This window comes from Diabrotica undecimpunctata, chromosome 6 (genome assembly GCF_040954645.1).
Source record: "Diabrotica undecimpunctata isolate CICGRU chromosome 6, icDiaUnde3, whole genome shotgun sequence".
NCBI lineage: Eukaryota > Metazoa > Arthropoda > Insecta > Coleoptera > Chrysomelidae > Diabrotica > Diabrotica undecimpunctata.
The window spans coordinates 81,576,684-81,595,788 of NC_092808.1; the positions used below are offsets into that span (position 1 = coordinate 81,576,684).

At 29.9% G+C, this 19,105-nt stretch overlaps 1 protein-coding gene across 1 annotated transcript in view; it reads right to left on the reverse strand.

Moving 5' to 3' along the window:
• The window catches only part of alpha-Catr (alpha-catenin related), a 233,368-nt gene extending 233,331 nt beyond the window's left edge, over positions 1-37 (reverse strand). The window contains exon 1 of the mRNA XM_072536256.1: positions 29-37. Coding sequence (XP_072392357.1) covers positions 29-37 — 9 coding nt within the window. The remainder of the gene's footprint in view (positions 1-28) is intronic.
• Between the last annotated feature and the right edge of the window lie 19,068 nt (positions 38-19,105).

A 19,105-nucleotide genomic window follows, 5' to 3' on the forward strand; every position in this document is an offset into this window, starting at 1 on the left:
ATCTTGGAAATTCATAAAACTTATTTACACAACGCATGTTTTCTTTTCTGATAAATGCAAGACTAAGGTAATGTCTTTTGAAAAAGCTAAAGCTGGTGAAGGGGTAACTTGGCGTTTAATACCTAAAAATTGTGTCGGTATTTCCCTTTTGTTTTTTACGAAGAGTTTCCAACCATGGTGGAGATTATTTTCAAGCAACCTCCTGCTAGATGAAATAAGGAAAACCAATAATCTAGCATAACCCGTAATGCTGCAAATCGGTTTTTTGTCATTGTGTCACGTGTCTTCTAGTGAAAAATGTGCATCTTTTAAAACGCCAGCAAAATAAAAAATCCAAAAAAAGCCATTGTTCCGTCCCTTCAACATATTTTTCTGCCTATTTCGAAAGAATTTAAATTTTTCTTTTATATTTTATTTTTTAATTAACGTTTGTGTAGGTTTTTACGTGACACTTTACATAAATTAAGGGAGGCGAAGAAAATTCGGGATGCACACATATATAATTTAGTATTAGTGTAACCGCTTTACAAGAAACACTCTAGTTTGTATAATTATCCACCCCCAATTGTAAACAGACAATGTCAAACCAGTCTATTAATCCTAGATAGTCCAGTGCACTGGGAAGAAGAAGATTATATAGATATAAATATTATAATCGAATATTCAAGAGTATAAAATATACATTTGAATATTTGTTAATCTCTGATAGTTAATTAATACAATTATATATCTGCCTTATTTATTTGTTGCAAATATTGCTGTTCCGATGCATATTTTCATTTACATAGTCTTTTTTTACTTGTATTATTGACAATTATATCCAAAATATCGTTGGTGAAAAATAGCTGCCATATTTCTTTCATATTTATTTACATCTTTAGCTCTTCCCTTTGTAGCAGATAAATGCAAAACAAAAGTTTTTGCAGAGGCTCTTGTTTTCTTCGTCACTAGTGTCTGTGAGTACCACGTAATACGTCCAGAAAATTTGGGATGATTTGCTGTAGGTTTCTTGATAGGTTCTATGGCCATAACGTCCTCATTGCTTTCTATCTCCTCCTGTACTTTTTGAAATGTATATTTATCAGGTATAAAATCGTTGAATAAATAGCCACCCTCATCTTCACTATTTTCTTCATCTAAAGACTCCTGGCTATTAATATTTTTACTCTATTCGTCTTTGGATAGCTCTCTTAAACTTCTTTTTCCGTGAGGGGACTCCTTCTTTCATATATTGCCCTATTTTTCAGCGTGTTGGGATAAAACAACACTTGGAGAAATCAGCTTGGCTTATTCCAATCAGCCGTCCATCATCGTTGGTTTTTGTAGAGCCGAGAAGGCCAAACCCTTTGTGGACCTGTTTTCTGTGGAACCAGCTGTTGGAACAGATAAGCTATTTTAAATTCTAAATTCATATAAATACCTGTAAATCTTTTTATATCTCTAATTGTTGATACTTGTTTTGATTTACAATCAGTGTAAATTGCTTATATGCATATAATTAAGTAAACCTACTAGTTTTTTTTATAGGAAAGGAAGGGGCAATTAAAGTTTATATGGGTTGTTTAATAAGGAGGGGAATGTTTAATGCGTTTTTTTTTAAATAGGTTTTTATAAAGAGTCTCTAACCCGACTCATTCTATTACATATTTTATATAAATATTTTGATTATAGTAATTGGTATTTAGTTACTATTCGGACACATATTAGTCCTATCGGTGAGTACCTCACCCCTTTGCATCTGCTCAGTAAGATATTCATTTATTGGCATAATACCCTTGTTACTTGGCACAGTAGTGTTGGTATTTTTATTTGTTCGTAACTATTAGGCCCTATTTTACTTTAACACCCCCATCACTACCGTCATTTCAGCTTTTCTTGTACATGTAGGTAAATTATTTAAACTGTGTCTTACAAAATTTGGAAATATAGTTGTTGTCATTACTAGTTAGCTTTTTATTTTTAGTGCATAATTAACAATTTATTTTAATTAAAAACAAAGTGATTTCAAGACTTTCTAAATTACAATTTTTTTCCATAGCTATAAATAGGCTACTAATTTGATTAATAGTAGGTAATTTGTAATAAACTGGCACTTTAATAGTTTAAATAGGTGACGAGTACTTAAATCAGGAATAATTGTACAGTAATATAAACTAAAAATTAAAATACACAGTGACAGAACAATGGAAGGAAATAAAGTAATATACTTAAATCCAATAAATGTTAACTTTGCAACAAAATAATGCAAAACAAAAATTGGTGGCATGTTTAAACTAAAATTTTTAGTGGTTTATAGCATGGCATTTTTAATATGCTTTTAAAACTAATACAAATTTTATAAATAAAATTGATTGCTTACCCATGTTGTACGCCAATTGTCATGGAAAATTAACAAATCATGTTACTAATAGGTCCGTATACTGACACCACGTAAATATATGTAAAAAAAATAATTGATAATGTTTTTCATTAAAATTTATTATTTTGAAGACATTTTATTCAATTATTATATATCCTATTTCTTATATGACATTCTTAACACGTAAACAGTGAAAATTCATAAAACAGTGATATTATATACGCTAATATCGATGACGTAAATAATAAAACGGATTTCAGAATATATATATATATATATATTTATATATATATATATATATATATATATATATATATATATATATATATATATGTATATATATATATAGAATATATATATATATATATATATATATATATATATATATATATATATATATATATATATATATATATATATATATTGGTATGATTTATTGTTTTAAAATCTTTTTCTTCTTTAACTTTTATACTATGGATATAATTTTGTGCAATTCCATTTTCTTTATTGACAAGTCCCTTGTGTTGCTGCAATATGGAAACGACTATTGATTTATATTCTTCAGGGCAATTAACTTTTATCACATCTTCTTCTTTACAAATAAAATTATTCTTCATTATGTACTCATTATTCCTTGCTTCCAATTTTACGCACTCCACCTCGTAGGCATCCATCTGCTTAAAATTTCCATTCCTTAAATATTCACTACAATAATTATTCTTTACATTCTTTTGGGACATTTCCCTATCATCAAAATACATTTCTTCTTCATAAACATCATTATTTTCTTTGAATAATATCCTATCAACTCTTATTCCTTCTTCCACCTCATTTTTCTGCATAAATTTAATTATTTGCCCTTCCAAAGTTACCATTTTTTTTTCAAAATCTATCTTTACTTTCTTCTTTTCCAATTCATCATTTCCCATTAATATATCAACACATAAATCCTTGACAATAAATCCTTGCATATTAATTCCTTTATTAAGAATATTAATTTTAAAATTGGCTAGTTTATCAATTTCACCCAACTTCTTATTATTTGCACCAACAATTTTAATTTTTGGAATCTTTATTATATCTGATAGTTTTAATGTATTAAAAATAAAATTCTCCGAGAACTAAATAAATTAATAGATTCAATAATTTTATCTTCATCTAAAGAAATAAATTCAGAAGGTTTTTCATAATAGCAATGGCCTAACTTGTAATTCAGAAAGTTAACTGAACAAAATTTTGATTATTAGAATTGTCAGATTGTATCTGACCACTTGGATCTGATGTCCTATGTCTTTCCCTACTATGACTTCTACTCATATTTTCTTGCCTTGTACTATTTCGTTCCCTGTCTTCGCAGCTTCTATTCCTTCGAACACAATTTACCTGTCTGTTATAGTTAGGTCGCTCTGTATTTCTTCTATTGTTAAAATCTTGTCTATTATAATTAGTATTGTTATTAAAATTTTGTCTATTATAACTAGTATTGTTATTAAGATTCTGTCTATTTTGAATATTGTTATTATTATTAAAATTTTGTAAACTATCACCATACCTAGTATTATTGTTATATGATTGTCTGTATTGTTGATTATCATTCTTATTATATTGAAAGTTATTATTGCCTTTTCTATTGTTGTTATTATTACTTGTCATATTACCTCTTTGTATTCTTTGAATAAAATTAATAAAACTCTCTTTTGTTTGAATATTTTGTACAGTTACTGTTTGCACAACATCAGCATCAAAATGTCTAGATACATTTAAGACTGTTTCATCCTCTCTAAGTGGTGGTTCTAAATATTTTGCAACTGTTATCAGTTTTAATGCATAATCTACCATATTTGATTTTAAATTGTGATTATACTTTCCAAAATATAGAATTTCTCTAAACTTGGCTTGCTCTAGTTCACCCCAATAATAATTTAAAAATTTATTTTCAAATGTTTGAAAATTATCTAAATCATTTTCAATACTAGCAAACCAAGTTGCTGCATTGTCATTTAATGTCATTCTAATATAATCTTTAATATCATTAATATTATTCACAAATCTTAATTTATGTTTTAAACTATTTATGTATACTCTAGGATGCAATTGTTTTATATTACCAGAGAATTTAATCCCAGTCTCATTTGTTAAATTTAAGTAAGGTCTCCCTATGTCTCTCATTTGTGAAATGTCATCTATTCTCTGTTCCACATTTCTTATTTGATTACTATTTATTTGGATATTTTGTTGTATATCGTCTAATTTTTCTTCTATGTTTCTCTTGTCTTCGTTAATTTTTACTTCTAAGTTACATTTCTGCAACTCTATTTTCTGTTCTATATCTATCTTATTATCTTGAATAATCCTCTTTACTGCTGTCCTCTCATTTTCTATCCTTTTCTTGTAGTCATTCCGTATATTTTTTATTTCATTTGCTACTTTTTTCTCTGCAGCTTCAAGTTTTTTATCCATTTGTTTTTCTATTTGCTTTACAATTTTATTATTATTATCTTCTATTTTCTTTTCTAATTTTCTATAATTCTCTTCCAATTTCTGTTCCATTTTTTTCATGTCTTCTTTGACTTCTTTTGAATTCTCTTCCAATTTTTTTTATGTCTTCTTTGATTTCTTTTGAATTCTCTTCCATTTTTTTCGTATTCTCTTCCATTTTTTTCGTATTCTCTTCCATTGTCTTGTTCATCTGCATCATTAATGATATCAAAGCTGCCATATTGACATTTTCCTCTCTTTCTGGATTCATTTCTGCAGTATCTTGTGGAACTTGAACTAAACTCTCCTCTTGTATAGGTTGTGTTTCTACTTCCACATCTTCTTCATTCTTTTTGCTTCTTGTACCTTTCTTTCCTTGAGACATTTTGAGACTTTACTTGTTCAAATATAATTAAAAATAAAATCTATAATTCTTCTTTCTAATGATAATTAATTTAATTATATGAGAGCACTTATCTTCCCAAACTAATTCTTTTAAATAGAGAGCCCCGCGGTGGGCGCCAAATTGTTAGGATGTATTGTTGTTTGTAAATGATGAGCAATGAGTATTTTTTAATAATATAGGGTTTTTATCGCGGTTCTCAAAGAATTAGTTTGTAAGTACTTTTTAAATTATCTTTATTATATCTATTATGAAACACACATATATATCTAACCTAGCCAATGTAAATTTAAAATAAACTATCTTTAAATTGAAATTCTTATGAAACTAATTAAATTCTATAGACAATGTAAAATTTAAACAAACTATCTTCAAAATTGAAATTGTTATAACACTAACTAAATTATATTTACAAAATTTTGTACCTTTCTGTCACTGAATCCCTAAATGAACTGTTTTCCACTATATGGATTATAATCACCACTCAAATGTCTTCTTCTCAGCTTCGGTTATCCCTGTTTTTGTGAAATTACTTTTTCCAATTATCAGCTTCCACCAATTTAAGATATTTTTCTTCACAGCATTTATAAACCACCAAGCAAACCAGCAAACAGCATTTATTTTTATTCTTCTTTTCAATATATCAATATCCAATCACCAAAAATATTATTTAATTTTAATATTCAATTAATACTTCTTCCATTATCATCATTTATACATAACATAAATTTTAATCTTCAATAATATTTTCTTTATACTGTTTCTTAATCTTGATTTAAGTCACTATATTGAACAATTGTAACTGATTGACTGCCTCTAACTAATTTTCATACTAAAACTGGCCATCATAGTAACTGTAACTCATAACTGATTGACTAACTAAATCCAAATCACCGGGTATTTATATCCTTTTTTCATGTTCCAGAACCATATGGTAAGAAATCATGTTCGATTTGTTCTATTTCTTCTATATGAATGTTTTCGAAAAAAGTAAATGTTCGATACACAGACATAACCATTATTTCGAGAATGTTCCACCGTAAACAAAGGTCAAATTCTCTATTCTGGAGAATTCTTTAATTTTCTATTGATAATTTTGTTGACATTTAGGCTTTTCAGATCAGAATATACACTTAAATCAGTAACTTAACATTCTAATTTAATTAAATACACATTTTAAACAACCTATTATTATAACCCCACTTTATATTCGTAATCATTACTTAAACTGTCACTTAAACTGTAAACTATATCTGGTTGCCTAATCACATGGCTCACTTAAATATATTTACAACATTAAAATACAACTTTTTACAATTATTATATGCTAATTTCTTAAAAATGCCCTCACATAAATATATTTTTATAAAATTCTCTAGTATATAACTTATAAATTATTTTCTTTAAACACCAATCATCTCAATATATATATATATATATATATATATATATATATATATATATATATATATATATATATATATATATATATATATATATAAGAAATATATAAGAAATACTGGATATTATTGACTGTCGATATAAACAAACAACACAGTTTATTAGGGCTGCAGTCAGTAGGTTTGGCCGGCCAAACATAAACTGTGTTGTTTGCATATATATATATATATATATATATATATATATATATATATATATATATATATATATATATATGTATATTTATATATAATAGTTAGTTCCACCTCCACAGTGGAGCAAAGAACAAATTAGCGTTTCAATAGCAAAAATCAATAGAAAAGGCGAAAAGCTTGCGATTGTTTGGAAAAATATTCCTATGAGATTATTTTTTGAACAATTACATTCATAAAATACCGCACAATATGTTTAAAGAGGTCGCCCAGGCTAAAAGTTGTTTAAATTTGTTTAAAACAATTTTTTTTAAACAAAGTGTAACAATAATTTTTTTTGATTTGGACTATTTTTTTAATTTGTTGAATTATTCTGAACAATATAGGTCTCTTCTAATTATGTAAACTTGATCGTTTTCGAGTTACAAACAATTTAAAATTTAAAAAATTGAAGACTCAAAAACACAACTAAAAATATTATTTTTTAATTCACCAAGAACCTAAATTTAAATTAAAACTTTGTTCTATAATTTCCCGATATGTATTTAGGGCTTATTTAATTTGAAAACATTGTTTTTAATCGTTAATTAAGCGTTTATGGCAGGGCTTAAATGGCAAAGGGTTTAAATTTGTGCCATAGATCTTGTTTCTCTCTCTTATACAGGCCGCAGCCCAAGCGTCCGTCCTGTCATTAGCGGTTCATTAACGATTAAAAAAAAATTTTTTCAAATTAAAAAAACCCAAAATACTTATCGGGAAATGATAGAACAAGTTATGCACTGCAATGCAATGCAATGAATCTAGGTCATTGGTGAATTTGAAAATAATATTTTTTTAGCCTTGGAAATCGTAATTGTGCCTTTCTTTCAGGTTTAAATTATTTATCGAAAAATCAACTTTAAGAAAAATTTCTTCTTTTTCTTGCAGTACCGTCTCCTATCGGAGGTTGGCTACCATCACAGCAATCTTTACTTTGTTGGCTGCAGCTCTAAACAACTCTATTGAACTGCACCCATACCACTCCCTTAATTTCGCAACCAGGAAATCCTCCTACGTCCCACATTTCTCTTTCCCGAGATTTTTCCTTGGATTATGAGTCTAAGCAGAGAGTACTTTTCTCCTCTCATTATATGGCCCAGATATTCCAGTTTTTTCGTTTGTATGGTTTTTATGACTTCGCATTCCTTCCCCATCTTCAGCAGAACATCTTGATTTGTTACTCTTTCGTAGTACTCTTCGATTTGTAAGAAAAATTACAAGATCATAATTACTTTGTTCGGAAAGGTCCAAAATATTCGAAAAAAAAGTGTTTTGGCCGAAAAAATTCTTTTTAAAAAATTTGAATAACTTTTCGCCTGCGCGACCTCTTGAACTTTATTTTGAGGTATCTTATTAAAGTAACTATGCAAAAAAATCTGGTAGGCGGTACTACAGTGCACAGATTCTAAATGTGCCGGTGGGAGATGGCGTCTATGCGCTGTATTATAGTCGATGTATGAGAGAAAGTTTTTAAAATAATGAAATAACAAATAATAATATAAAATTTGTTACTTCATTAATTCGAAAACTTTTTCTCTCATACACCAACTATAATACAACGTATAGAAGGCATCTCCCACCGGCATGTTTAGAACCTGTGCACTGTAGCTATATTTGACAGCGGTTTCTGTAAAGTGTGATCTATCCACCTCCATTTCCGCTTTTTTATTGTAATTTCTATTTTTCTCTTGTTATTCGCCATAGTTGTTCGTTTGTGATTTTGTTTGGCCAAAATTTTTTCAATATTATTCGCAGACAAGTTAACGAGATACGCCATAAATGATTTATTCCTTTTATTTCCACCAATTTATTCCTTACATTTATTTCAATAACGCCTTAAATTATGACAGAGTGAAATAATTCATACCTTCATCGGTAAAGTAGGACCTGTATTCACTTGGAAAATTAATGGTCGATCATAAGGAGGAAATGTAACTAATAACTGGAGCTATATTTTGCACCTGTGAATATATAAGTTTACCCTAAAGCGATAAATAACATATTGGATCGTTAACGACAGTCCAAACGGGAACTAGAATAATATAATATCAATATTAAAATCTATTATTAAATTATTATTAAATATTTAGGTTTAAATTATTATTAAGTTACTAAAGTAAATTTAGGATCAAAACTAATCTTGACTTTCAAAATTAAACTGGCTAAAAACATAGTATGGTTCTAAAACTATTTTCATCTAGTAGATTTTGTCAAATATTTCGTTGAAAATAAACAACTCTTTTCTTCTGCTAATCATTACTTGATCCAAGTTTTCGCACTTATAGACCGTCGGATTTTCGACAACATTTAGCCACGATTTGAACCTTTATACCTTTGAGAGTACTGAAATGTGAAATCAAGGAGCGCAAAATATGTGAAAATTGTGGGGTTTTCTGGAGAAATTGCGTGAAAATTGAATTTTTTTTTTTGTAAAAAAATTTTCTTGCTCATGCCATTTTACGAATCTATAGAGGAGTATTCATTTTTTGGTATTCATTGGCATAAGGGCTACTGGTGTCCTAAGGGTGGTAATTATCACCTAAACATTTAATGTTTATCATACATGTCCTCAATTTTCAAAAAAGGTGACAAAAGGTCAGAGGGATCAGTGTAATGCCTTCAATAGCAAGAATCTTTTCATCAGTTATAAAAGAAAAACTAGAACAACACATGGACCATTATAGCAAAGAACAAGACGGATTCCGAAAAGCCAGATCATGTTTAGATAATATATTCATTATGAGACAGGTGATTAAAAAGAACAAAGAAAAAAACATTGAAACAGATATGACCTTTATCGACTTGAAATAAGCATACGATAACGTGCCCAGGAAACAACTATGAGAAGCAATGAGAAGAATGCGCGTTAGAGAGAAATGGGTGAATATAACACAAAGACTGTATAAAGAAACACAAGTGCAAATAAAGTTAGGTAATGAAATAACAAAAACAATCACCGCAACACAAGGCCTCAAACAGGGATGTGGTCTCTTGCCTACACTTTTTAACATACCTATATATAGATCAGGCTTTGAAAAAATGGTATAGAAAATGCGGAACAATGGACATACCAGTACAAGAGAATATATTACATTCACTACTTTTCGCAAATGATCAAGTCATTTTTGCACAAGGCAGGGAGGATATAAGAGGATATAAGGAAATTAAAGGAAGAATATGAACTTTGGGGACTCAAGATAAATATGTGCAAGACCAAATACTTATGTATTGGACCCGAGGTTGCAGATTTAGACTTAAGTTTAGAAGAAGAGACTATTAACAGTTGTAAGGCTTTTAAGTATTTAGGATCAATGATTAGCCGAGATGGTACTTGTATGAAAGATGTAAAAATAAAAAAAGCACGATGAAAACAAGCCACAAGAGCACTTCATGGAGTGATATGGAACAACACTCTAACCAAAGAAAACAAAAAGAGGATCTTTCAAAGCATAGTGATGAATATTACCCTATATGGAGCGGAAGTATGGCCAATAACAACAACAATACGAAATAAAATAAGAACAGTTGAACTGGACTTTATGAGAAGATGTCTACAAATCACAAGAGCTGATAAAATAAGAACGGAGGAAATATGGAACAGAATGGAAGTAAAATGTTCAATTACAAAAAAGTTGGAAAACAGAGCCCTGCAGTGGTACGGGCATGTACAAAGAATGCCAGACTATAGGTGGCCGAAAAGAATATTAAACTGGGACCCGCCGGAAAGAAGACGGAGAGGAAGACCTGCTACAAGATGGAAAACATACGTTGGAAATGCTATGATAGATAGAGACCTCAGAGAAGGTGACTGGGAGAATAGAGTGCTGTGGAGGACGAAAACGGCGAACTCATAATGGGAAAAGCCGAAGAAGAAGAAGAAGAAGACATATAATGTTTATTGTGTATCACATGTAACGTTATTTCTTCTTTCATGACACGTAAAAGTTTGTTAGATTAACTACGAGAAGGAACTTGCAAAAAAAGATATAACGGCAGGTCGTCAAAATTAAAAATTTTACTTTGGAGAAGTTGCAGAAAATTTGTAAAATTTGATTTGCAGAAAAACGGACCCTGGTTCACTTTAAATTTTTGTTTTTTTTTATTTTTCAGTAGACAAAAAGGCATAAGAGATGATAGGTGATATTTTACATTTAAAAATAAAGTTCTTTATTATTTATTAAAGTTTTTAAAAGTTGTTTTTTTGGATGGACCACACTGCATCATAAATTACATTTTGTATTTTGTTTTAACATTTCAAAGTTTTTAGAGTTTTTATTTCAGAATTCTTTGAAAACGATATTAGCATTGGAAATCAAAATGTCAACACAAAATATGCTGCTACCATTTTAATTAGAATTAATTGTGGTTTATTGCTATCCAAAAAATATTTGTGTTTAACATACCATATAAAAATAGTTTCAGAACCATTTAAAAATACTTTTAAAAGGTATTTTCCATATTTTTGGGGTTTGTTTCTAATACAAATTTATTTGAGCATATTTTATTTAATCAAATAATACAAATTTCAACTAAAGATTTTCTATCAGATCATTATATCGCACGTTCCTAGATAAAGTGTAATAAATTAAAATAACAAAATTTTTCAGGACAGTAAAAACTATAGATAATATTTTAATGAACATAAGACACAATTAAAGGTTAAAATAAGTTTATTGACGTTTCAATTTCCACTTCGGAAATCGTTGTCAAAATACAAACATTAAAAAATTAAACAAATTTTGTTTTTTGGTACTTGGTGAAAAATTCTTCTATTAATCTAATTCTATCTGACTCATTTATATTGACAATTCAGACATATATTATACATTTTAAAGTATGTAGATCACTTCAAAATGATATTGCCAATATTGCTGAGTTGCGTTCCTGGGATGATTTTTTGTAAGATAGTTCATCCGATTACATGAAATCAAATTTAACTTGAGAATATCCATCACAAAAAAATTAGAGCATGTAGTTCGTCTTTAAAAAGACCATGCTATAATGATATTAAAGTTCTACTGCCAGTGATTCCATAGTAAATCATGAGGAAAAAAATCTTATAATACTATCCCGACATGGTAAGTATTTGGTCTTACATTTAGTTTACTCCCTATACACACCAAATTCTAATTTTATCATCATCATCTTGGTGCTACAGCCCTTAGAGGGCCTCGACCTTCTCAAGCTTTCTACGCCATTATATTTTGTCCCTCGCTTGCATTTTCCAGTTTCCGACTCTGATCTCGGCATCTTGTGTTACCCCGTCCATCCACCTTAGCTTTGGTCTACCCCGTCTTCTCATTCCCACGGGTTGCGCTGTTAGAATCTTTTTTATCATGTTTGACTCAGGGGCCCGGGATACATATCCTGCCCACTGCAGGTGGTTTCGCTTAATTATAGTGGTAATATCTTTACCACCAAACGCATGCTTGTAGATATTCTGCAGTTCAAAGTTATATCTACGCCTCCATATTCCGTTCTCACAGACCGCTCCGAATATCTTGCGTAGCACCTTTCTTTCAAAAATGGATAGAGCGGATTCATCTGTTTTCTTTAGCGTCCATGCCTCTGATCCATATGTGTGAATGGGGACTATCAGTGTTCTATACAGCCTTATACGAGTTTTTTGAGACAGACGTTTGTTTCTAATTCTAATTTTATATGTCTGTTATTTAAAAAACATCAATAATGCATCCTCGATATGTTACTAACTTACTAATACTGGTATTTTACTTTTATTAACTTCCTTTTTTAATATGGGTAACCAGATCCTACTGCATGTTGCCGAGGAATTTGCGACACAACTGGCCTCCTTTAGCATAATTAGAGCCGCTTCTTTGATTTTTTCCCTTTTTAGCATCCGTTTATTTTAGGACTATACTTGAATCATTCCATTGAACCCTATGTTTATTTTCCCATGCGTGTTTACATATTTCAGATCTATCAAATTCTCTATGTTTAATATAAGATTGATTTTCACAGTCTAAGATTTAATGGCTTTGATGTTTCACCTAAATAAAACTGATCGTGTTCACAAGGTATTTTATAAATACAATTCTTTGTTCTTTCTTGTTCAATGTTAGGTTTAGTTTTAGATTCTCAATGTGTTTGTTGTTTTGAATGTTGTTAAAATGTTAAATTCATTTTCTATCCTTTTAAGTTTTTCTGATAATTCTTTTATGTATGGTATTGTTATTTTCCGCGTATTATTCCTTGTGTATGCTGTAGTATCTCGTTCTAAGTTGTTCTGTTTTATTCGGTCGATTGTTGAAAATTTCTTATTTATAAAAGATAAAGGATAATCAGTTTTTAATAACACAGATTTTAAAACAGATGTGTTTCCTACAAGAACAAATTTTCGTTTTAGCAAAGCTAAAATTGCTTGTTTTAGCAAACAAGCAATTTTAGCTTTGTGGGATAAGGATTTACTGATTTCTTGTTTATTATTGATATTGTCATTTGATTTGTAATTTAAATATCTGTTGGTGTGTGTGGGTTTTCTATACACCTGAGTCTGATATCCAGTATCGTCCTTAGAGATTAAAACATCCAAGAAAGGTAGTGAGTTATTGTATTCCTTTTCCATGGTAAATGTTATTGTCTTTTCCTTTATAGTTTATATCGTACCTTTCAATATTTGTTCATAAATATATCGGCTAATAATGGAGATAAACTAGAGCACATTCCCAGACCAAAATTTTGTTTATAGAATTCATCATTTACTTGAAAATATGTTTTATCAGTACATAATGTCCATAACTCCATTACAGCTTATATATTTAGTCTTGTTCTAGTTGCCAATGTATCATAACTCTTTAATTTTGTCTTGACTATATTCAAAGTCTTGTCTTATGGCCCATTTGTAAATAAACTATTTATGTCAAAACTTACTAAAATATTATTTGAATTAAATTCAATATTTAATAATTTATTTATAAAAAGTTGTGTATTTTTTATAAATGTGTCATTTTTATTTGCAAATAGTTGTACATTATAATTTTTGTAATAATAAAAACAATTTTTGTCAATTTTAAAATGCTAATACTAAAACGAGAAGTAAATTTTCAACTAGCATAAAATAAAGATAATAACTCTTTTTGTAAAACAAAATGGTTTTTGAGATAAGTAATTTTTTTTAATTTTTAGATATGTTACAGTTTTTTTCGATGAATGTTATGATTTATATCAAAAAACTTAAAAATTGAACACATTCGAATAATGTTTTTTATTATAAAACGGTTTTGAACAGAATATAGTAACAGTTTATACTGAAATTATCGTCTTTTAAATTTTTGATGGATATCTCAACATAATAAATCATAGAACAAGTAATACTTCGAAATATATCCTTTCTTTACTAAAAACTGGAGTCATCTCGTTTTAGAGACATTATAAACTTTTTTTAACGTTGTCAACTGTGTTCGAGTAAGTGCAAGCTTTTTTATGCGTTTTGGCATTGGCACGCGTTTTTTTGAGAATATCGACTACTTTGAAAGCTGTCTGAGAGAAAAAAGTTTTATAAAAATACTTAAATGGTTCATCCTTTTTTACTTTAACAATTTAAGATCAATAATATGCATCTGTTCTCCGTCTGCATCGATATTAAAATTTGATCCCAGGTCACTCATTAACTGTTTGATATTCACGAAATCTTTATAAGTTATCTCTTTGACTCGGTATGGCTTCGCATTTTTCTTTGCATTTTTTATAATTTAAATAAATTGGTCCGGTACATAATTTGGTCCTGATGTAAGTACTCTATTATAAGAGCGCTAATATCGTCGCGTTAGTAGGGCCGCGTTAGCGACGGCCCAACGAAAAAAAGGCACTACCATGAAGTAATAAATGTATATGAACATTACTATTACCAACCGTTAGATGACATACCGTTGATAACTGATCCGCCTATGGATAATATTATCCATGTGTGGAATCTTTCTTATTTGGAGCGTGGCCCACAATAAGAAACGTATGCGTATTTTTTTAATCTGGAATTTCTGTACTGAATAAATGAGTGTTAATATCAAAAATCTGAAATAAAGAAGTAGAAACATTAAGAGAAATTCGTTGAATTCAATGTTTTATTCTTACTTATTGTTTTGATGTGCCTCACGATTTTCGCTATACATGACAATTATTTACAAATTTGTAGAGTTGAACGTTTTGCTTGTATGCTCTAGATACATCAAAACACATGCAGCCACTTCATTAATCATTCATACCATATAAAGCACGTATTATCTCCTACCAATTCAGTGATAGAATGGTGATAGTTAAGTTTCTTTTTTTAGTTTTAAGTTAAGTTTACTGTAACAGCTGGAACACTGCTTATATATTAAAACATGCGACTACAAAGTTCTCGCTAAAATTTTTTTAGTGGTTTTTCTTTTCGGCTCTAGACAATAGTTTTTCTTCTTGATGTTTTTTATATTTAATTTCGAGATTACTTTTTTCAGTTTCTTTGGCGTTATTAGATAGAAAGCAACGATTGAATTGATTCTTTTTCGGAAAAGAGCTAATGTTTGTTTCCAAAAGGTTAATTGGCTTCTTTAAATTGTTTAACAATATTCCTATGTAAATCTACAACACTTTAATCGCATTCGATAAAAACTCTACTGGTCGATGCTCTTAAGTAACAGCTTATAATTTTCGGAATTGATTGAATATGTTTAGGATGTTATTGTTTATATTATTAGAATCTACTTTACTAAGTTTACCATGCTTTCCTCTTTTGTTTTCACTTACTAATCCAGCCTTGGAAATAAAAGATATTATTCAGTCGCCTGTTGTTAGGACTTTGGTATCTGTAGTTTAATTGTATGGTTTCCATATTTCGATTTATAGATTTCCGTTTTTTGTTAATATCACTTAAACTATAAAACTCGTTAAGTGCAATCTCGTTTGTTTTTCTGGCTACATTTGAATTTGCATTTTTTATTAGTACATGCAGTCTGTACGTTTTTTAATGGTATTATTTGTTTGAATTTTGAACATTACATATATTCCTTACCCATATTACGCAACCTCTTACTCTCTGATTTTATTCACTCTGTTTGTTCACGAATTATTTTCTTGGCTTTTTTTCTTCAACGTCCTCCTTCTTTTCTTCAACATTCTTCTGCTAAGTTTAATCGGCGTTTTAAAGTTAAATTAGCTACAGAGTCTGTACACCGTGGTGAACGTGCTAACTAGTGGAAGCTGATAAGTTCGATGAAGATAAAGAACTGTTTAATATGGACGAAGAACTTTTCGTTGAAAATGACGAACTGCTTGATGAAGATGAATCACAATTATAATTTGGATCTTTAATCCTATCATCACTTTTACAATCTTCCAGGTCAAAAGATCGGTAGTTTAAATTTTCAGTATGGCTAGTTTTATTTTGTTGGGTATTTGTAGGAAACGATTCTATATTTTGTTCAACAGCAATGGAATTATTGACGGTCTGAAGATTTTCAGATGCTTAACAGCCTTATTTATTTTCTTTCACATGTACGTTTTTCACTAAATGTTTTGTTGCGTCAGAATCAGTATTAGTAGCATTTGACACATTAGGATCATTTTTGTTAAAGAAAGGAAACTATAATGATGATGACTCCACTTGTTGGAATATGACTATTAGTGAAATTAAAAAAATATTTTATGTTTTTTGTGCATTTATGTGCAGCTGATTTTCCTTGTGATATCTTGTCATCGATTCAAGCTTCTCCGTAAGATGTTATTTTATGTCCAAAAGACTACTAATTTTAAATAAATGTTTTTGTCCCATTATGGATCAGTTGGTAATTGGCTTATAATCTTAAAGAGTACTGGTGAAAGTACTCCTCTTTATGGTGCCTCATTTTTTAGGCACACAGTCTACTTGTCTTCCCCTAAACGTCAACATGGAAAAGACTGTTATTCAAAACTAAGCAGATCGCATTATTTTTTTAATATTTTAAGGCTACTACTATATGTGTCAAAGTATGACAAGATGAGTTTCGACGTATTATAGTTAATAATACACGTAATACGGCCAATACTATCAGTGTGTAGTCTCATGATTATTTGTCTACCTGGCAGAGTTGTGTAATTAGTGATTGGGCTATTTGTTTTAGGGATTTAGGATTAGGGTTTTGTCGAAGGGACCACGTTGACCCCTGTTGAAATTTGAAGTTATTGACATTCTTTTTATTTAAGGCAATAATAATTTTATATTTTGTGACTTTTAATATTTTAATACAAAGCCTTAGTTAATACAAAAAATATTGTTTAAAAAATTTATTAAATGGTTTTTCTAACAAACCTACTATAGACATTTGAAGGCGCCAAACTAACCATGTGTCAATTTTCTTAAAAATTCGACGATTCTTTTTGTCAACTTTCTGTCGGATGAGTAAAATTATATTTATGGACCTGAAAATTATATTACCTTCTATGAACCTTTGTCATGCCATGAGACAAATTTAAGGATATTATAAAATATCTCGGATTTTAAATGTTGGAATTGTCTACAGCTGGGACACGGGGTTCGAGACTGTAAATTAGGAAGTTGCAAATCATGTGGTAGAAAACATCAATCTCTTCTCCATGATTCAACATTTCGCACAAGTTCAAGGACACCAACTCCAGGAAATTACACGAGGGCACAAGCACAACCGCCAAGAGTTGAGAATCATTTAGAATCAAGAGCAAATATCAGGAACTATTCTCATCATATATACAAGATGGTTCAAGGGCACAATTAGACAATTAGTTAACTCACACTAATGTTTCAAATCAATCTCTTTATCAAGGGTATCCAACGCATTCATCATCATATAATTATTTTAGGAAGAAAATAAATCAAGGTAACACAACTCAAAAAGTGCAAGGAAATGAAAATCAGGGGTGTTTGGTTAATGATAATAATCATCTCTTTATGGGTAACAATTTAAGACAAAATTCAGAAACAGTTGTTTTGCTTTCCACAGCGATTGTTTATATCACCGGTAAAGATGGGATTATACATGAAGGAAGGGTACCTACTTTTAGATTCAGGATCACAATCCAATTTTATGTCACGGGAGTTCTTTGAGAAAATATGGTTAACACCAAAACATATGGATATTTCAGTTAAGGGTATGGGTCAGAGTTCTACTAAAATCACACATGCAGTAGATGCTATGGTCAATTCAAGGGTTAATAATTATTCATTCAAGGCTTCATTTTTGGTAATAAATAATATTGTTAGCAATCTCACAGCAATAATTGATATCAATTTAAAATTAATTCAAATTCCGGAAAGATTAACTCTTGCAGACGAACATTTTAGTATATCTACCAGGGTAGACATGACCTTAGGTTCATCTGTCATTTGGCAACTTTTATGCGTGGGGCAAGTGCGTATAGAAAATACTAACTTGACGGTTCAAAAAACGAAATTAGGATGGGTGGTAGCAGGAGCTATATCTTCACAGCAAAGCATGTGATATTTTTCAAAAATCGAAGCACATACTTGCAACTTTTCTGTCAACAGTTATATACACAAACAAATAGAAAAATTCTGGTTGTTGGAGGAACTCGGCGAAGAACACAAATCGACCAAAGAGGAACAAGAATGCGAAAGGATCTTCGAGGAAACAATAGTAAAAAATGAAGAAGGACGTTTTAGGGTAAATTTGTTGCTATGTGACAACATAAATCAGTTAGGAGACTCGTCATTTTTGTCAGAAAAACGATTCAAACAGCTCGAAAGAAGGTTTGAAGATGAAGGATGAAGGATGAAGAATTGCGAGAGTCGTGCATTTATTCGAGAATATATAGATTTGGGGCATATGTTAAAATTAACTTCAGAAGAAACACCTTCCATGCAGAAAGGGGATAGTTACTACTTACTATATAAAGGGGTATTCAAACAAAATTCTATTACCATAAAATTAAGGGTAGTTTTCGATGGTTCAGCGTCCACAGGTACTGGTATTTCGTTGAACTACACATTCATGGTTGGACTTAAACTACAAGACAATTTGTTTGATATTCTTCTAAGGTTTTGAAAGCATTCCGTCAAAATGGGCGCAGATACTGCCTAGGCAATTGCAAGTGAAACAAGAACATAGAAATCTACAAAGGACGTTATGGCGATTTAATAGGGAGGAACCAATTCAGACATACGTAGATATCTTCATCAAACAGCTCTTGACAATTTGGACATCTATCCAGAAGCAAGCAAAACAATATTATAAGATTTTTATGTCGATAATTTATTGACAGGTG